Here is a 21,951-nt window from a genome sequence, read left to right as displayed (position 1 = left end):
AAAACATTCCCAGGTTTACACTCAGATGTTACCTATGATCTTACTGTCACTGCTCTCAATAAATAATAACGATACTGCTGCAAGATTAGATTTAATACTAATCTCATCTAACAAGCTTTACGAACTTCTCAAATGCCACTTGTTTATTTTGGAAATCATGGGGGAATAGTTTTACTAGTTCTGGTCAGGCAGGCAACTGTTTAAAAAGAAAGGATTTACTCCTTTCACAAGCATACATACATACAACTTTGGAAACCGAAGAGATTCTTTAGAAGTCACCTGTTAATCAGGTATTAGCAGTACATGTTTTCCCATGCTGTTTTGCAATTACTCCCTAGAAAGTCATCACTATGAATGCAAGAGAAGTCAACCTAATCCTTAGATTTTGCTAACCCCAGGAGTAAACCATCAGTCCTAATGCAAGGGCTTTGTAAAGCAGTGGGAGCCAGACAGAGCCAACCAAACTGTCAGGTGGGTAAACGGTAGTCAGGCAGTGGTAGCCGTGTCCCAGCAGCAGCCTGAGCTAGATTCAAGCAAAGAGCCTAAGTTCTACAGCATCCTGGTAATAGCTGGAAAGCACTGGCTTGACTTTCTACCCCCAAAGTAAAACCTACTTTGTTAGAAAACAGTGTTCTGGTCCCCTACTTTCCAAACTAGCAACAAGGCTCTCTCCTTCCCACTCCTAACACTGATTACAGTTACAGGAATCATGGACAAAAATCTTCCAGTATCACAACCAGCAATCCCAGTGATGCTGGCCTCTGCTGCTTGCACAGCTGCAGTTTACCTCTTTTTCCAAGGCAGTGTTTCTCCCATGCCCTGCAGACTTCCAGCAGGAGGAGAAGAGAGAGAGCGGAGAGCACTTAGAGGTGCGAAAGACTGTGCACCTCCATCCTGGCTCCACTTGTGCAGTCAGCAATGAGTGTCTGCAAAAGGCCCTTAGTTACTGCAAATGTGTTTTGAGTTTGTGCAAGGATGCAAGTTTATGAGAGTTTCAGATGCAGAACCTCAGGGACAGAGTTGGAAAGATCCACAACTTTAAATAAAAAAAAAAAATTACTTTCAAATTAGACAATAAGTAAGTGGGGATTTTGGGGCTGCTGGCTTACTAGAGACCTGAGATAGTCAGTTTCCAAACTAAGAAGAGAATGGGCTAGCCTGACTGACTTCAAATGCAGGGAAGAAAACAAAAAAATAAATTAATGACTATAGCAGGATAAAGAAGTAGTTAAGGTTAGGAGAAATAGAGGGAGCAAAAAAATAAACACTGGTATTTAGTTTCTTCCGTTGTACCATGCCTTGAATTTTCTTATTTTGAAAGCAAAGGGAAGCAGGTATTCTTGACCCTTATTTCCTGGATCCCTCCTGCTGTCTGCAAAAGCAATCGCAGTTTCCAGCATCTGTCTTCAGAATCCAAGGAGGACCTTATTTTAAGAAAGACATAGTGGGAGAAAAAGTAGTATTCTTGTATGTGCAATGTTCAGATGTAGAACTTGGTTATGTATTGATCAACACTTGAGCAGATTTGAACATATGAATAGTTGGAACTAGGAGTTACTTAATTTCCCCCAATTTTAGTTAGGCCCTTGCTTTTTCTGTGTGGTTTGGCGTTTGTCTTGCTGCAACAAACCCTGCAACACCATGTGACGCCCCATCTCTCCCACTGGGTGGAAAAGTACATATTTGGCAGTTTCTGCTCCTAGAAGAAAAGAAAGGTGGATCTCAGGGAAATCCCCAGATTCAGAGCATCTGCAGCTTCTAAAGCTCATCGCCCTGGAAAGTATAACAACACGAAACATGGTTGCCCTTCAGAACTACTAGGTGATTTTTAGAATCATTGATAAATCCTTACGAATCTTCTTCCCTCTCCTGAATATGCTCACAAATCCTCTGCCCTCTTAGGAATCTCCCTTCATTCCTTTCTGTCCTGTACATAATGAATCTCTGAGGAAGTCAAACAAGGTTTTCATTTCTATCAGTCTAATTTGTGTTCAATTGGATCATTTATCTATTGCTTCTTACTGTCTGTAAGAGCAGCAGTGTAAACAGTGGACAATAAACTTACAGAAACATCTCTGGTAAAAATTATTCGCTAAAGTCCAAATGGCAGATGAAAAGCAAACAGAAAAGCTAGCCCAACATCAGAAGAGATCTCCTTAGGATTTGTAGAGTCTGCACAAACGCATGTGGGAAGGAAGAGAGAGGTTAGGATCTGGACGTAACACCTGGCAAGTATTTCTCTACATTTATACAACAATGTGACAATGTGAAAGTAGCTTCATTTTTTAAAAAAAATCTTATATATTGAGTAACAAAAGAGCCTATAAAACTATGTTTTCTTATTCTGAAAGAAGTTGCTTGAACCATGTTTAAAGGTTTGTAAGAAATGACTGCATTTCATGCAGCCAGGCTCCACAGACTATTGGCTACTAAGAACCAGAGCACCTTCTAAACCTTCTTCTGATTTCTGGTAACTTCCTTCCACCTGCCGTCTTTCTTTTAATTCTTTACTTATTGAATACAAGTTTCCAAACAGCACAGACCCAGTCCAGATCCACAAGATCACTTTGGAAGTGAAACTGGATTTGCTGCCAGCAAGACAAGCCACTGTAAGTATTACTTCCAGCAGAAAACAGAATCAGGTAGTCATTTAAGAGAGGTAGATAAAGTCCAAATACAAGTCTGTTCAGCTATCATCAAAACAATGCCTTTCATTCACAGAACACAGAGTAACAGTCTTTTCTGAAGCCTCTTAAAGCATCTGCAAGTTAATGCAACAGAGATCACGCTTACACTGAAGCCTAATATCTTCAATGATACTAATAAATGTTCAGAATCACCCAGCATACATCAATTTAAGTAATTCAGATCAGAATAACCCATTTCAAATGAGTTGTGGTAACTGGGTTTCTGTAATGTCAGCTTGGCTATCAAGTCTACTATGGATCCAAACACTACTGCTTTTCTTTATCTATCATTAAGTAGTAAATACTCCAAATATCACAAATCAGGAGAAGCCAACATTATATTAAAGCCTCAATAAACTCCACATGAAGCAAAGCAACAGTTTATATTAACTTTTCCAGTCAATATATGTCTTTGTAATACTAAAACCACCGTCCTCAACACACTACACACACTTATGAACTTCCAAGATTCACTCTCACCCTGATCCTAAGGAGAAAATTAAGTTGCGAGGGGACTTGTTCTGGCAGGAAGCTGAGGTTTTGCAAGGATGTTAAAACAGATTTGCTATGAACATGCATAAGAAAAAAATCAACCAACAACTCCAATCTAAAACAATGTAAACAACTATTAAGGCTGTACAATTAACAGCAAAGATAAAACGGAAACATTTTGAAAGCACTCTTAACTTGGTTGCTTCACACATGCAGTACTAGTTTGGACTCTTATTATAAACATTGCATTATAAAAATGAGTACATTTCTAGCTTAGCATTAAATATTTAAGCCTCTGAAATACAAATCTTCCAAAGGATAATTTTCAATTCTTCGTGACATGACATGCAACCAAAATAAACTCTGGATATTTACACCCATCATTTTAAAGACTGCTTTAATGCTAGCATACTTTGAATTAAAGCCTTTCAATAAATACAGGAAAAAGTAACACAGAGTTTTGTAGATGGATTTTATGACTTTTCTTATGCTCAGAAGTTATGGATGCAGCCAATTTTTGAAACCAAGTACCACATGCAGCTGGCCAAAAAGCTGAGAGATAATTTAAGTAGTTGTCGGTATGTTCATCTTTGAGTATGGCCAAATTTTCAAAAGCCTAGTTCTTCCAAATTATGCTACTCATTCTTGCATATTACACGCATGCATTAAAATTTTACTTTGAAACACATTTTGACCAATGTTTCAAAGGTATCTTAAATGTCATGTATGACACTGTCAGTGTTTTTCTACACCTTCTTCTTGGTTCAGACTTTGAAAACAAGATTCAGATCTCAGATTTTGGTCTCAAATATATAAAAACCTTTTTTTAAAAATCTCTCAAATTCAAAGGTCCTATGTGCTTAATGAAATATTCCAAACAGGTATAAGGTCAAAAGAACCAGTCTTCCATAAAGTGCTTTTCTTCCAAAAAAGTTTCTTTTTAACAGAAACATAACTAAAGCAAAATGAATGACGTCAGAGTTTACTTTTCTAAGATTCATACCAGTTTTTCAACTTCCATACTAGTATTCATGTATGCAAGTATAATGCAATCTGTATGTAGAATGCAGAAGTTAATATAATTACTCATTCATTTGGTAGCCAAATCAGTGTTAAACAAGTTCATGTGTGAAAGGCTAGATAAAAGTTGCACCTTATGAAACCAAAGCAGATGTTTTAACTTAGTTTTAATATAGCAATCAAAGAAAATTCCAAATACTGTACAGTGAAGTGTAGTATAGTACACTATATACTGTTATAATACACTATTGTTACATTACAGATAAAAAAAAATCAAATATAATTAGTACAGCAATCACAAATAAAACAAACCAAACTGTGCTGGATAACAGCCAGTACTGTGAGGATGGTATAGTTTCTATGCTAATTTATTTTTAAGTCAACATGTAAAGCACTTATTGTTTAAAAAGATTTGTTTTCTAAATATATACACTATTTTAATTCTTATTTATACATTTTAAATAGCATTCCCTCCTAAAAGTGCACTCTTTCATTTCTTGGCAATAATCCTTGTTAAACGTAAAATAATTCTGAAAATACCACTCCTGTTTCAACCTTTTATTGCTCAACCGCAGGCATAAGGGCTCAGAGGGAATCCTGCATTCTAAAGATCTTAGGCAACTTCTTCAATTTATGAAGCTAAACTGAGATCCATAAGCAAAACAAAGAAACCACTTATTGTTGTGGCTGGTTTTTTTTTTAACAGAAGGATCAACTCCATATTATTATTATTTTACAAAAGCATGTAGATTCTGCTATTTGAAAATGGGAGCCAAACAAATGTAGAGATAACAGTGGCGTCTTCTTAAATCATTCATTTTTCATACATTTCTGATAGTGCATTGCTCTCCCAATTGTAAGCATATTATTAATTTTATTACCTGGCATTTTCAGCACATTGAAAAAGTAGCAAGCAACTCTGCTAACCTTGTGACAGTGACAACAGATTCTACTTTTTGAAAGACCATAAATTAAGCATTTTGGATTGAAAGTATGCCTGTTGTACAGGGTTATTAGCATACAGCCTTGTGGCACTGTGCCTCTCTGAGGCTGCAGGAGCGTTCTGTCAGAGGCAATGTCTAGCTCGCATTTTGTATCTAGCGGAAGACTAGTAAACTATATGGGATTCACAAAACTAACAATATACATTGCTGTTTTGTTACTATAACAGTGAGGACATCCCAAATATATTTATATGATCTCATCTGAAAAGCTACTATTTTTTTTCCCTCACTAAAATGCAAACAACTCACAGAAAAACAGCAGTATCAAAAAGTCAACCTTACTAAGCAGCCAGCCATTTGAAGTCATAAAAATCTTGCATTTGCCTAGAAAACTGATCTGTTCTCCTGAGGTTTCCCAAATGCTCATCAGCAACCTAGTCCATTCTCTCTCTCTTTTTGTTGTTGTTGTTGTTGTTGTTTTTGTTTGGTTTTGGTACCTGGCCTGTATTTTCTTTCAGTAATCATCTTCCATTTAGGTTATACATACTAAAACATAAGAAAATTCAGGATTTTCAAATAATTTAAGTCTTCTTTGCCATGAGACACTGTGTAGAAGGTGGTTGGCTCCAAGACAAGAAAGTAATCAAGGCAGGTACATGGAATTTAGAACCACAGCCTCTGTCCACAGGCAATTCAGTAGCAAGAACATGGGTGGGGGGGTGTTGAGAAAGGGACATTTTTCACACCATTTGAAAAGTCCTATTGACATGGCTTCACATCCACAGAGTCCACATCTTCCCTGCCCTTGTACCCCACCCAGAATCTTCCTGACTCTAACAAGGAAATCTAACAAGCACATGGGTGTTCCTAAGACAGGCACACAGATGCCTCAACTTACATTTGCACCCACAGCTAGCAATCAAATGAAACATCTGTTCAAACTTACACTTCAGTGTTCTTTATTTCACTTCTGTACAGTTACACATCTCACTGGCATGTAGATGAAGTTTAGCTTCACTTGAGAGCATCAAAAGCCATCTTTCTTAAAACCACCAATATTCAAATGCATGAGAAAGCTACGTGAAATAAGAACACTGCAAAGAAATATGCAAACAATCCTGCTTTACACCAGAGGAATTCACGTCAGTGGATCCTGTAATTTTGACACCATTTTATCATTCCTTTTTGAGACCATTTTGCTTTAGAAACTGGAGAGCTCTGATCTACGTGACTTGAAAGCACCCAAGATGACACTAAGGGCGAGTCAAACAGAGCCATTATCTGTATCCATTTCTATTTAGATAAGAAGGAAAATGTCGCATTACTGCTGAAATGGGAAGTGTATCAAAATTAAACCAAGCCTTCCTCTTTACACAGTAAAAGGCACACAAACTTCTGTAGTCTTAGCAGAAAACCATGAAAGAAGTAAGCATCTTCCCTTGAAATACAAATGATGTGCAATAAATACTTCAATTTATTTCAACTTCAAATTATCTCATATACACTGCCCATCTTTTTTTCAGCTGAGGAAGACTTCTTTTTCTGAAGAAAATGTTAACAACATCTAAGTGATAGTTACCTTTTCTAAAATGGAAGAGATTCGAAAGATTCCTCCCCCTCAGTCTCTCCTGACTTAAAATCCTTCCCAAGAACATGCCACTGCTATACATTTCTAAACCTCACACTGTGACAAAGCACAAGCCTTGACTTAACATTTTCTATACGGAAGTAACCTTCAGACAGCTAGACTGATTCGTGGGAGACTCAGTGTTTTCAGAAGTCATGGCAGGCTTCCAGCTGCTGCATGTGCATCCTGTTTCTCATTGAATAAGCCCCGCCAGTTTATCAGTGCATCAGCAAGGTCAGTTCTGGGGAGCCAAATTACTTCATACATTCCAAGCTTCCCAACAGCTAACTTAGCGGTTAGAAATTTGAGATCGTAAAATTTTTCATTTGTTTGTGAAAAGGTGATTCTTATTTTTTACCTATAAGTAGTACACTAACTCATAAAATATTTATTCCCTCTACATAAAAAGTTAACCAATGGAGGCATTTTAATTTACTTTGAGACAGGGGCTATTCTTCCAAGTGACTTGCTTCAGTTAATTTTTACATACAAAAATAAATCCTCCCTCATGGAACATTTTATCATCCTAATGCTTGGAACTGTTATAAGTGATTAGAAATGTAAAAAATGAGGAGACTTTCCTGAATACAAACATATACAATACAAACAACATTTGTGAACTGGTAAAAACCCACATGTGCACAAACACAGACTTCAATATTTAAATGCTCTTAATTCCTCTGAAGCTGTATTAACATCTTTCATCCATTCAATGTTATTTTACCATTAAAGGAAGTAACAATAGTGCATTTAAATATGACTATGAAGATAGGAAGCAAACTACAGTATCAGATACACGTTCCATCCTTAGGGAGCAAGCACAATGGCTGCTTCTTAAAAACTGGCACTGCAGGTCTGATGAACACGCTACTTAAGTGGATACCAGCGATATGATCACTGATACAGGGAAATCTCCATCACAAACTGAAAGCAAGCTGATAGAGGTGGGTAGTCTTCATCGGCACCGAAACAGCATGCATTCCTTGTTTCCATTGAGTAAACAGAGAGCCTCCAAAAGCTCAATTATCACTGAACACTTTAGGATAATGTACGTTAGGGAGTCACTTCCAATAAATTGTTAATTTGATCTGAAAAGCACAGCTATTATTTAATTTTTGCCATTACTAACCAACACTACTAATCAAAGCCTTTTAAAAGAAATGGATTTGCCATTGAACATTTGTTGATTCTTGCAATTACCAACTTCTCTCCTGTAGTTGTATTAGAAGTTGCACATCATCTGACCAGCTCGGTATTTGGGAGGAAATAAAAACACACTGTCACTTACTAACAGAGCACCAAAATGGTTGTGTTGGCTCCGACAGCCATGCATAACCACACTGCATTCACTTTATCTTCGTTGCACACTAAATAGCCTTTTTTCTAACTTGCTTAAACTGACAAGATGCAGTTACACTTATTCCAAGATTTCTGACAGGTGTATACAGCTGTATGAATGAAAAAGTTTTTAAATCAGAGTAAGTGCCAGCACAATGTAATTAAAGTACTGTATATGCTACATTATCAAATTTAGCAAAGTTTAGTTTCAGTTGCTTTTTGAAATTTATGTATAATTCATGTTTATGGTGTATTTTTGAGTGGAATTAAGTACCTGGGACAGGATTAATTTTGTCACACTTCTAGTTTTGCCTGTTCTAGCCTTTGCAGTAACCTTAAACTAGCATGCTAAGAACCTTGCATGGGCTTAAATTTTAAGACTTTTAAGGAATTAAAAATTACAAAGACTTTTCAAGAACCCACATTTACAGCAGATATTCATCTCAGTGCATTTCCTAATAACTAATTTACAGGTAACAGAGCCAGCCTGGGCAGCAGTATGGTAATATTGAAAGCTATTGCCAATCACACGCTTATCATGCACTGAATAAGATGATATAATCTTTGACATACATACAAGATTTAATAACTAATTACTTTGTGTGGCCCAGCCAATAAACATTACATTTGAACAGTAATTTCTTCTACCCTGATTAGATTTTAACCTATCAAGAGTGATCCATTGGCTCAGTTGCATTAGTGATTCCTGCATCTTGACTATCCATCTCCTCAAGCTCCTCAACAGAATTTCCCTTTTGTGCTTTAGACCTTGCAGGGAATGTTGTTCCCACAGAATTCACCATGTTACCATCAGCTGATTCAGTATTCAAGTGTTCAGTACCACCTGGTGCAGAAAATGATTCGGGTAAGCCAGCCTGAAAGCTCCCAGTTTTAGCAGTTGAGCTCACTGCCTCTACTTTTCTTTGAGATAGATCAACTGATACTGACTGCTCTGTATTCTGATCCCGCAAATGTCTATCCATTGAAGCCTGAATAGAAGAGACCATTTCCTGCAACTTTTTTCTCTGTGCCTCAATCAAAGTGGGGTCAAGCTGCCTGCTGTCTCTCATTGTCACAACTCCTGGAGCAATTCGGATAAGCTCACTGTTACCAGAAGCAGCTGTGAATACAGAAGGCTCAATTTTAGCAGAAGGACTGAGGTCTGTTTCTGTGCTATGCTTTCTTAAAAGTGGTGTTTCCCTGGCTCTTTGATCCTGTTGTTGACTACTAGATGCAGTTCCTAGGGAATGGCCCTTTCCTTGAAATGCAGTTATGTTATGTAGTTGTTCAGATTTCTTTTTCACTACTCCACCACTACCCAGCTTCAGCATTCCGTGTGAAGGACTTGCTTCCCTGCTCCTTGAAGTAGCTTCTGCTCGCACTTGACTTAAAGCCTCTTTAACCAGCTCTTCAACATCAGGACCAACAGGAAAGTGCCCAGCAGCATCCACACACAGCTCTAATCTGTCTTCTGCTGCATTGTACACAAAGTTTTTACCAGGCAGATGTGGAAAAGTACAGTGCTTGCCATCAGCCAAACCTATAAAGATAGAAAAAGTTATTCAACATGTTAACATATTTTAAGACATGCTCTGAATACACATTAATTATTGTATTTAAGCTTACAGCATCAAGTATGTAAAAATAAACACACTGAAACTTACTACTGTGGGAGAAAAACAGTTAACGCTTGTATGCCATATGACAGCAATTACAGTATGTCCCTAAGATGCTGCTGCCTTCTATGGTGATTCTAATGAAGAGCCAGGACTGTAGCATTCCTAGATAAAATAACCACCTTGCTGGGACTTGCTGTTCTAACACAACTAGAAGAAATAGTATATGCTTGCAGTAACACAAAGCAAACCAAACCCCATCACTACCACCCCCTACCCCCCCAAAAAACCACACTAAAAACAAACAAACAAAACCAACCCAGAAAACTGCCAAAGAGCACATTTCAAGGAGAAGTACTATTTAAGACCACACCCTGAAATCCTAGTACCACTGCTGCTAGGCCTAAAGAATTTCAAATTTGCTATTTGTCATCTTCTCAGAGAGGAAGTGTTGCTAGATAAACAAAAGTGTTTCAAGCTTACTATGTTTCGTAGTCCTGGAGATTATAACTAATTACAAAACAAATATGAGGCATAGTATTTTTGATCTGCTGTTTGTTTCATTGTCCCACTTACAATTTGACCAATCTGCTAAAATTGAGAGTTCATTAGACAAATTTAAGATCTGAAGCTGCTCTGTGTCAAAAATGGGCAACATCTGGTTTTCCAGTTTATCATCATAAAATACAAAATGACTCTCTCAACTCTGTCCCATACAGGCTGAAGTAAAAGCAGGAAGGTATCACTTCAGTGACGATGGCTTTCTGTGAGTTAAAAGGTATCTGCAGATGAAAACTTGGCCATAACAACTCTCTTCGGTTCTATTAGTTATGCATGAAGAGCTGCAAAAAAAACCCACCACCTTTTAAAAAGCGCCATATTTCCCACCCCCCACATTCTCTTACCATTCTTGAAGAAAAACACCAGAAATTATGGAGAAGAGAAGAAACACAACAACCAAATCCTGTGTCTGTGTTATCAAACACAATGCAGTCAAAACAAATATTCTGGGCATGAATAAAGAAGGTCACTCAATCTGAAATGTTATTAAACTGGTTTTGTACTAACGAAGCACCTGATTAATCTCAGTCATCCTCCACAGCTTCTGATTCACATACTTTCAGAGCTGCAGAGAATCTACAGATTAATTTCATTTTGAGAACTTAAAAAAAGTAGCTCCTTTCTTTACATATCCATGGGAATCAATAACCAAACAGCCAAACCACACACAGAACAAACTTTAATCCCAAATACCTATCTGTCTAACTTAACCTGAAGAACGTATTTTTAACTACATAATTTACCAGTTCAACCTTCATTTGCAAAAAGAGTGCACTGTATTTAACAGCTTCTCTGATAGACCAAAAATGCCTCTGAATTCTCAAAATAGTATCTTAAACAAGAGCAACTAAATAAAATTTCAACTGATTAATAGTACCTACACTCAAAAGAAAGGTTTGTTCCAAATGTCCAGTATAATAGCAGCATTATTACATTAACTATTATAAACAGGTAAGGAGCTTCTTTAACTGAAAAAAACAGTTAAGATTGTTTCAGATTGTAATTGTTTAATGTGGAAATTTAGTATTTAATAACATGTTAAAATCATACAAGTATGTTAATGCTGAAATAGTAATTCTACCTACCAAGGTAGTGTAAAATACCTGCACACACAGAAATGCAATCATGTTCAAATACGGAGTATCATCTCCCACAGCCTTAGTTCTTACACCATCAGTTGGCAAAAATGACCTTTTAGTCAGGCATTTTCATGAGTTAATGACCAGCTGGGTTAAAATCCCTTGGATTCATTTCAGGTTCTCAGCTCTGGCTAGTCTTTAATCGGTGCAAAACATCCTTTCCATCAGGCACTGTTTAAGCTAATTCACTTGCCACAAACAGTACACCAGTCTTTACTGTACAAGCATAGTAAAAGAAAGAAAACTAAAAAGGAAACAGATCTGCTCTAAGACACTCACATGCTAATTCTGTTACCCAGGCCAATAATTCAGTGAGAGGTAGTGGGCATTGAGTATACCACTCCTTGCCCATACATGCATTTTAATTACTGCAAACAGAATAGAAATTATGTGGTAAAATACCTGTTTCAAGAAATAAGAAAGATTAAGTTAAGATTGATAAAGCTACCTAGGAAGAAATCAAGCAGTAAGAAAGCAGCAAAGGAATCATATATAATATGATATAATATGATTGTAATAGATGAAACCACAAGAGCTAAACTATGAATGCAAAGAATTCAATAAGAAAATAAACTTTAAATGAGAGAAAATAACATCTAAAATCAGATATACTCTATTTGCTTGGGTTTTCTGCACACAGTCCAAGATGCAACATTTATCAATGCAAGAAGGGATGGATAGCTTTTCTTTTGAACAACAGTCTTAAGAATATAAAAGTCAAATTTAACCAACCATTGAAAACATGCAGTACCTCTGTATAAAATATCTACTGAGAAGCACCCTAGAAAGATGAACTTTTTATACAGTGTTTTAAAGTATTACAAGAATAGGTCCTGTTACCTTCTCTTTGCTCGATCTTTCCGGGGGGGTGGGGGTGTGTGCAGGGAGCGGAATAAAATCAGTTGACTTATTGAAGTTGTTTGTACAATTCACAAAAGTTAAATGGAGATGTACAGTTGCAGAGCAAATTTCAGAAAAGAAGAGATATATAAGCTGAATGTACTAGTCTTAGTCAGATTCCCTAGTCTGAAGCTCTCTGAGGGAGCATAAGGAGTTCAACAATATTATGAAAATGAAAATGTACCACGGTAATAAAATAAAAATATATGTATGCTTACAAATGACTCAATACCAATTTACAATTCTAAAGATTTAGAAACAGATGAAGGAAGGGATAAAAACAAAAACAAAAAATACCTGTTGTTTTCTTCATTATGCTATAGAATACTCCACCCTGCTGAAACAATTGAGGAAGCCCCTTTGCGTAAGACCAAACATCTTCTCCTGTAAAAATCAAACATAATCATTAATGTTAAAATGTGATTGTTTCATTCTACAGACAATGGTTTAAAGTGTAATTCCTTGAATTAGAAGCTGAATCCTCCCTCTCTTCTCGGTAATTAAGAATTTGAATATTTATTGCAAATTTACAGAATGGGAGCCCAGGATGTCAAGAAACTTTCAGCAAAACATACCACTGTCTGCAGTTAAATACCCTACATGTTCTAGTACAAAGATTCCCAAATTTGATTTGATCCAAGCTGCAGCTCCTGGTTCTTTGCCAGGCCCTACACAGGAGTCTCCATTCCCCTCCTACCCATGCTTTCAACATAAAACTAGGACACGACTAACACACTTCCAAATTCAAGCACATACCCTTGCACATTAAAACCTCAACTGTACAGCCCTACACTTCCTCAACAATCAGATCTTAATTTCACACCTGCCACACAGCAGATTATACTGTGGCTGAGATACAAACGTCCACATAGGCAGCTGCATAGAAGCTGCGTCCGTACCTTGCTTTTCTTGAGAGTTAGAAACAAAATACCAACTGAGAGGCCCCAGCAGTTCTGTGTAACTGGCATTTTTCAAAGATGCTAAAAATGGCACTGAAATGTGACAATTTTAAATGCTACTGAGTGGAAAAAAATAAACCCTAGGCTATGTAAGGAAAGGAATATAAAGAACAGAAAAATTGGGCTACAAAGTATCAGTGACCTAACAGCGCCTGTTAGATCAGTTCAGATCTGCAGTTTTACCTATATCCTTTTCCTCATTTTGCTAGTCACTTACCTGCTTCAGAGAAGTATGATGTAGCTGTCAAAGCCATGCAAAGTAATAATAAATTCCATTCTCCTGATGCAGAAACAACTACTGCACGTATACATTTTCAGAAAAAAATTGCTTTTCCCACATTATAGCAAACATTAAGGAAACATACTGAGATACTTTAAATAGAAATTGCACCCTTCTTTAGGCATCGAAGTCTCAATAACCATGTCTCTCAATTTTCTATTAAAATTGGAGAATGTAAATCATCAACTGAAGTTAACTGGATACACGTAGTGCTTGAAATAAGAGATAATTGGAATGTGTGAGGCTGTAAAATATTACCTACCAGTATTTCTTTGCCTTCTGTTAAGAGCAAAATAAATGTTAAAAATTATTTTTAATAGTGTCCACATACTGAATACAGGATACATCTAAATCCCTCCCTGCACTTCCAACTACATAACCTACAAGGTACTGTGGCTACCCTCCCATCCTACCCGCCTCAGGTGAGAAAAACGTTTCACTTGCTTGACAGTGGCATTATGTGCTATATTACACTTTGAAACCTTTCAAGCCACTCTCCAATTTTTGTTTCCTTTCCCTGACAGGCATGGGACTCTGTACTCAACCCTGCTCATCTATCCCTCCACCAGGAGGATTCTGTTGCTTACCTCTCCAAGTATTCAAATCCCCGTTCCCTTCAAAAAGGTACAGCACATCATCATCATGTTTTGTCTTTAGAGATTTTAAAGACAGGAGACCTACATAATCTGATTAATTTTAAACCCATTCCCTTGAACTCTGCTCTGGTTCATTGCCTTCATTTGCACATCAAGTTCACATATCTGGCCTTCACTTCCTAGCAAAAACATTCAGGTAACAAAACAACTACTCCTCTTTCTTATTTCCTGTGATCTACTGAAGAAGGAGGTCTTGTCTTTTGACTTCATCCTGATAATTCCTGTCTACTGACTTGCTAATAAATTTGAAGCTCCTCTCCAGCTTTCACTGACCACACATACAAAACAGCCAACACAAAAAAACGAAACCAGGAGCATGCTCTTTTCCTCCCCACTGCTGCCACAGCTTTCCCTCTTCTTCAAACAGCTGCATGGAGTGAGGACAATCATTACTGATAACACTCTAATGTTTTTGCTATTTCGAAAGGGGTTGGCTGCTACCCTGCATCCTTATTGCCATTTTCATTTTGAAACACACATCTCTTTACATAATGGCTCCAGAGCAACACTGCTGTGGCTCTTCATTTTCCCCCCAAGTTTTCCTTATTTCCACAGGAATCAAAATAACCACGAGCCTGATAGGTAACAGAACACGTTTGTCAGTCTACCAAAGCCAGGGGAGGCCACAACCAGCAGCCACACAGTGGCTAACTCCATACTAAGGACTCTCCTATACTCCTGCATCTAGCAATCCACACTTAATTGAAGGGCTCCCTTCCCTTCACAAGACAATCACCAGGCTTTTAGAAGACCACCAGTTTTACACATCAGTGGCATGCTCCAAGGAAAGATCCCCCTGGGCATGATTTTCAAGCCTTGCACAAGTGAAGAATCACTGTTTAGATAGCCTTCTACGCAACACTAACAAGGATTACATGCAGAAAAGCATGGAGAGCAGGGCCCACAAAACAAAAGCAGCAGCCACTGAAAGAAACACAAACTAACAATGCTGGTTTGATAAAGAGTTCTCCCACTGGAAGACCAAAAAACCCACAATTACATCTGGACTTTCCCAGATTAGAGGAAGTAGTGTGTGTGATTCAACTAAACTACATGTCAGGTTTGCACATTTTTCTTGCTAGTTCGGTTTTACTGTTTGTTTTGGTTTTGTTTACCATGGCAGTAGGATGTTTACAGGTCACAAGTTCAATCTGGATGATCATTTCGTTAGGTTAAAAACTCCCTCAAGACACTACATTGATCAAAGAGATCATGTTCTCCACACTGTTCCCACTCCAGTACACACTTCCTCAGCGCAGACCTCAGCCCCACAACATTGAGGAATGGCACCAGATGAAGACTATCCTAACCACAAGCATGCCACATACGCTGCAGAAAAAGAGCAGTTGCAGACTAACCTACACAATTGGAAGCCCAAGACTGTCACTTCATACAGCAGAGGACACACGGAAGTGCAAAACAAAGCAAAAGCTCTGCTGATATCAACAGGTTATAGCTTAAACCCAAGCTGTTTAATTCCAAACAAATCCTAGTACCAATTAATACATTTCATTTAAACCTGGCTATTTTGATCTCATGTGTGCTAATGAGTTCACCAATGCAAAACAAACTGATGAAAATAGATTCATACTTGGCTTGTGCATAGCCAGAGCACTTCTGCATGGGTACAATTAAAACTGTTTAAAAATATGTTTTAACAATATTAATGTAAAATTACAATTATTTTAGTCATTTCCCTATAGAATTCTGTATTTTGAGCTAAAAAAAAAAAAAAAAAAAAAAGAGGAGAAAGCTTTATAAAACAATCATGCATAATATGTTAAGTGGACCAGAAATTACAGTATCTAATTTACCAGGGCTTATTTTTAAATTAGACGCAGAAAAAGTGAAGAACATGGTCTAAAATTTTAATAACTACCTGAGACCAGATAAGGAAAATTCTAGTGACACAAAAGAAGCATCACGTCAGCCTACAGTAGACCCTATATGAAAGAAAAGCTTTTCATCATCCAGAATGAATAGCTACAGATGTTTGAAGACACACTTTCACTATGGGCGTTGGAGGGGAGGGGGGGGGGGGGCGGGAAAAGTTGCATCTGGCCCACTGAGTTATTTCAACAGCAGCTCCTCCCTACAGATTCTAATCTGGCTGTATTAAATGTATGTTTTTAGCAGAACAAAGTTACAGCAAGAGCAAGAGCATGAGCATACAGGGTAAGCTGACTGTCAGAAGTATGCAGCATTGGTTTTTAGCAGTACAGAAATATTACTGAGAAATACTGATGCTTCTCATCCCAAAAAGGCTGCATATACCACCTTGAGGAACTGCCACTCCAACACTCTTAATGTGCAAGGAATTTGGAAGTTTCTTACGAGTTTATTTCCCCACTGAAAAAATCACAAATAGTCAATTGTCTAGGTTTTTTCCACAATATCTTTAAAGGAAAATAAAGCCCTGCAGAGGAAAGTGATTCTATAAAAATAGCATCTTATTCGGTAGCTGCATAAGTTGTTATAAGTGGCTGGTTTATCATTTGCTGCCACTTTTACCTCTATTAGTAATGCAAAATGGATGCAGTCAGAGAAGGGTGAGGTAAATTCTATTCTAACCTGCGCTTTGAAAGCAGAATCTAACAGCGGCAACAGTCAAAGACAAAAATCGATTCTTGACTACAAGATCAGCTCACAGTTTACAGATAAGTACTTATAAAAAAAGACACACCTTAATGTCTCAAGTAAACTCTGACATGCTTTAAAAGCCAGTAACTACACTTTCAGCAGTTTTTCCTGAAAACAGTCTTTTAAACTTCATCTTGAAATTAAGGTATCTTTTAAACCTACCCTTCTCCTGCACTTTGGAACTGTGGTGTAAATGTCAGTGTGATGAGGTGGCTAGTTCAACACATTATCTTGCAAGAGACATGGGAGTAAACAATCGGGCTTGGAAAAGAATCAAAGTTCTGCTTGATGAACTTCTGACATACCACTCTCTGATTACGTAATTGTTTCGTTTCTACAACATCACATGCTTTAGCCACACCAAATCCCTCCAGCAAAAGAGAAGGCTCTCACACAAAAAAAACCAAACCACCCTGTAAACACTACTATTCAAATGGTTTGTAGAGCTAAATGTATGATAATTACTGTTCTACATCCCGCCAGTAAGCTGTAAAAACTGTGAAACCTAAACAAAGTAGACAACCGAAGGTGCAAGTCTCCCGAGTCCAAATAGGAAAATAAAAACCACAGGCACCCAAGAAAAGTCCTTTCATCTTGAATTATTAAGTTAGTCAGAATTACATGACTGACAATTTATAAGCATAGCTTTGCAACCCTATGTCCACCTTTGGGAGTCAAATTCATGTTGAGATTCTTTCAGTTTCTCCTCTGCTTACATTCTGAAATAATACTTTTCACAGCTCTTACCGTGTCTTCAGTTAAAATTAGCAATTAGCTAAGAAGACAATGTTGTGTTGATTTGCTTAAACCAACACAACTCTCTGTGGGGAGAAATGCCAGGACTTCATCCTACTACAAAGGTGAGAATTAGGTCCTCAGACTTCCAATGAGCAGACACTCTGCGTCTCCTTCTCCGGTCTGCTCTGAATTTACTTCCTGAAACGTGAGGGACAGGTAGGGAAAAAAAGAGAGCATGTAGCTCTCACACACACACATTAGATGTGCACCTAGTAAGAGGCTGAAAAAAGAGAGACAGCACAGAAAATGCAACAATTTCTAAATGGCAATTTTTAAAACAGGACTTTATAGCAAAGAAAAAACAAGTATCTTGTATACACCTTTTAAAAAGTCACAACACTCAACAAATCACTGACAGTATGTTATTCTTCTAATAGAGGAATAAAGGAACTAACTGCCATAGTTACAGAAAAGCAAAAAAGGGGAAAAGAAAAAGAAAAAAAAGAAGAGCTGTATATAACTACAGTTTGTAAAATGTTATCTTCTACTAAAAATACAACTTTACAGTATAACTTGAAGTCAGCCTTACCCATTAGTGTTGCTAGAAGACAGAGAGAATACATCTCCTTATCCACTTGCTCCTGCAGTTCCTTCGAGGAGATTTTACTAGCCACAGCAACGTCTTCATGCTTCACGGCATGCGCCGAGTGTGCTGAAGCTGCCTGCCTGCCTTCCTCCTTACCTTTCAGGATTTCTATTGCAATCCTGTCACCATGCTGTAAAGGAACAGGCTCATTTTCCATGCCTTCTTTGGGAGGCAGAAGCTCTTTAGGAGGAAAGCCATAGCGAATACATTGCAAATATGGAGGAATATTGAATTCTCTCGCTATGCTTTCCTGTAGTTCCAAGAAGGTGGTAGTGCACTTTAGGGTAAGCATTGATTGCCTCCCATCATTTGTGGTTATTCGAATTTTCTTCTCCTTGGTAGATGTTGGAGAATATGGGGTTTTTGTTGGTGTAGCAGGTGCAGATGATGGCCCCTCACGAACTGCCCCAGGAGAAGCAGTCCTAGGTTGCCCTTTTTGCTCTTGTTTCAGTTTTTCACTTTTCCGCTTCTGCATTACAGAAGCCTGGTCTGCAATGTTCTGTTGAACAGTTCTTTCAGCTTTGCTCATATTCAGCTCCTCCTTGTGCAAAGTTTTTGTCTTCTGTCCAGTCAAAATAATTTTGGTTGGAAGTTGCGACTCTAACTCTTGTCCTTGTTGTACATCATCAGCTCTTTGGGCATGAGCACCGTCAATATTTACAGGGGTATAATCATCAGGATTCTTTTTGGCAGTTTGATGCAATATTGTGTTGACAACTTTCTGAACAAGAATCTCACTACCAAATTCACCAGGGAAGTGCTTGGTAACAAGTTTCATGGCAACATCATACACATTGCTGTTCAGAGAGGTGTCACTTTCATACTGGAACCAGTAGACTGTCTCTCTCACCACTCTTCCACCCCACTCCAGAGTAATAGGAAAAGCTTCAGGGAGATTGTCATATTCTTTACCTTCCCAGTAGTGCTTGAATCCACAGCCACATTTGCCACCTGTAGACCTCGTATTAGTTCTGTCTCCATCCAAATACAAAATAGATCCATCTTCTCTGACACGACGCACTAGGTTACCATGACACCAGTTACAAGCTGTCAAACTACTCAGGCTGTAGTCTGGTACCAGCACATCCTTTGCAGGGTTGTAAGAACACACCAAACTGTTCAGGGGAAAACTGTAATTTTTGTCAGGCCTTAGTTGGCCATGGGTACTTTTTGCCAGGTTATATAGTTTCCCCCCAGGAGCCAGCCACTCCGGAGGTACATGATGCTCTGAAAGGGCCCCGCAGATGAGGCACCTGTGAAGGCGGTTGTCCATCACTGCTTTTTTGGCAGCTGCAGTGACCTCTTCAGGCTGGACTCCTATTACACCAGTCCTTCTGTAGAAATACTGATGTACATCAGCTACAAGACTGGGATGGATACCGTGTTTACTCATAAAAACCTCCTCCATTGCAGCAACAAGCCTCATCAAGTACTTATCTTGCAGGCTTCTGTCTCCTCCAATAACACAACCACCGTCCTCCTCTAACTTGATGTACTTTTTGATGAGGTCTTGAGGAACTCCCCAGGCTTTAGGAAGTAGCTTCCTAGGCAGTTTAGGTAAAGCAGCACCTTTTATTCCAACTAGAGGAATATAATGGTTACGTCCTGAGCTACTCCATGCAATGCAGATGGGCTTGTTCAACATTCCATCTTTCCCCATGCATTTTTCTAGGGGTATCAGACCAGGGAGGAATGTCGCTGAATAATCTCCGGAGCTCCGCATTCCACTCAAGGAGTCTAACAGGATGATAGGCCGATGAAGCACGTTGGCCAGACCAAAGATGTGAATATTTCTCAGGCCCATTGGCACGCCTTCTGGAGGAACAAACAAAGGGTCACATTCGTTGATAATGTCCTCCCACTCTGCTGCATCAATAAAGTCATGGAAAAGTGCCTTGTAGTGACTCAGATTCTCCTCAAAATGCTTCTTGAGATTCTCTCGTAGGGCATGCCAGAACAGCTCCCTGCCAACAAGTGCTCGCGAGACTGCATGGACAAGGCAGTGGCCGTCTCCATCCACGTGGACTGGAATGAGGCACTCCTGACTGTTGTTGGCCTTCTTGATGTCTTCCAGGGTGTCATGCAGGTAGATGAGGCTGCCAGAGCGGTCCTTTCCGTAACCAATGGTTTCCACATGCTCCGGCTCGATGAGGAAGGCGCGGTCACCCAAGAGGGAGCAGTCAAAGATGTCTCCCTGGTTCATGTCAGTGAGGAGCTTGGCTTTTCCCGTTTGCTTATCCATGCCGTAGCGGGCCAGGATGGGGGCCAGGAGCTTGCAGTGGTAGTTGGAGAGGCCCATGACTTTGACGAGCTCCGTGTTCCTGCGGGGCGGGCCGGCACCGCTGACGCCCAGCAGCGCGTTCCGCAGCAGGTTGTGCAGCACCAGGTCGGGGTCCGTCACCTCCTCCACGGCCAGCAGCTGCTGCTGCTCGTGGCGCTGCCCGCAGTCCGTGCACTCGATGCTGCCGCTGCTCTGCGGCCCGTGGGCCGGGAAGAAGAGCCGCGCCTGGCATTTGGGGTCGGGGCAGGTGCCCGAGAAGATGCGCCGGTCCCGCTTCTTGGCGGCGGCCGGAGGCGGCGGCTGCGGCTGCTGCTGAGGCGACGGCGGCGGCGGCGGCGGCGGCTGTTGCTGCTGCTGAGGCTGGGACATCGCTCCGCTCCGGCCGGGCTTCACCCCCACCCGCGCTCCTCCGCCCTCACAGGCTCATCCCCTGCGCCCGCCTAACGACCGGCGCCTGACAGATGCCGCCGCCGGTGCCGTCCGCCAACCGCCCATCCACCGAACGCCCTCCCGCCGCCGCCGCCGCCGCTCCGCGCCCCCACCCCCGCCTGCCCCCCCCGGCAAACGCGGAAACCGCCGGCGCCGCCGCTTACTGCCTCTTCGCTGCTTTAGCCGTTGCCCGCAACGCAACGGCCTCTCGCTCTGCCACGCCGAGGGCGCAGGCGCGGGGCCGCGGGGCCGCTCGGGAACGGCAGTCCGCTCCGCCGCGGGGCCCGGCGCGGGGAAGGAGCGGGCAGCGCGCCGAGACTACGGCGACCGTGACGGCGGGCGGCAGGGGGCGGGCGGGGGCGGGGCGGGCCGCGCCGTCCCCGGGGCTTCTGGGCAGTGTAGTCTTCTGGCGGGCGGGCCGCGGCGGTGGCGAGCCGGGAGGGACACGCTCAGGGCGCTCCGCAAGCGCCTGTTGCGCTTCCTCTTCCAGGGCGGGGGGGAAGGGCAGGGCAGGGCGCTGGGTTTAACGGAACACGCCCACATCTATTTTCCGCTGCTGCGCTCCCCGCCCAGCCCCCAGCCCGAACGCTGACGCGGGGCTCCCTCCCGGGCCGGCCGTCCCACTGGCAGGCTCCGGGGGAAGGGGGCTGCTCACGCTGCCCGAAGCCCAGGGGCTCGGTGCTGCCGCCGGCCCCGGCCCCCGCCCCCATCCCCTCACAGCGCAGCCTGGCCGCGCGCCAGCAGGTTGCCCCCGGCAAGGGGCCGACAGACCGGGACGCGGCGGGCGGCCGGGCCCTGGCCTGCGCCTCAGCACGGCTGCGCGGCGAGGGGTGGATCCCGGTGCCTGCGGGGGAGCCCCGAGCGCGGCCTGGCCGTGGAGGCTGTCGAGCTGCGCCGCTCGCCCCGTGCCCTCCCTCCCGCGCAGCCGCCCCCTGCAGGCGTGGGCAGGCGGCCGCGGGCCCTGGGGCTGCCCGCGCCGCTCCCCCCCGCCGGTCGCT

General features: G+C 41.1%; 1 protein-coding gene across 1 annotated transcript; it reads right to left on the bottom strand.

Annotated features, from left to right (window-relative positions):
* Window positions 1-4,349: 4,349 nt before the first annotated feature.
* On the bottom strand, window positions 4,350-21,058 carry VCPIP1 (valosin containing protein interacting protein 1). Its single transcript, XM_056331074.1, has 3 exons — window positions 18,187-21,058; window positions 12,622-12,708; window positions 4,350-9,648 (listed from the first exon to the last, which is right to left on the bottom strand). Exons 1-3 carry the CDS (start codon window positions 20,891-20,893, stop codon window positions 8,777-8,779), a joined length of 3,666 nt encoding a protein of 1,221 aa, XP_056187049.1. The 5' UTR covers window positions 20,894-21,058; the 3' UTR covers window positions 4,350-8,776.
* Between the last annotated feature and the right edge of the window lie 893 nt (window positions 21,059-21,951).

This window comes from Falco biarmicus, chromosome 3 (assembly GCF_023638135.1).
Source record: "Falco biarmicus isolate bFalBia1 chromosome 3, bFalBia1.pri, whole genome shotgun sequence".
In the NCBI taxonomy this organism is placed as follows: domain Eukaryota; kingdom Metazoa; phylum Chordata; class Aves; order Falconiformes; family Falconidae; genus Falco; species Falco biarmicus.
The sequence above is the reverse complement of the archived record's forward strand: the minus strand, read 5'-3'. Positions and strand labels throughout refer to the sequence as shown.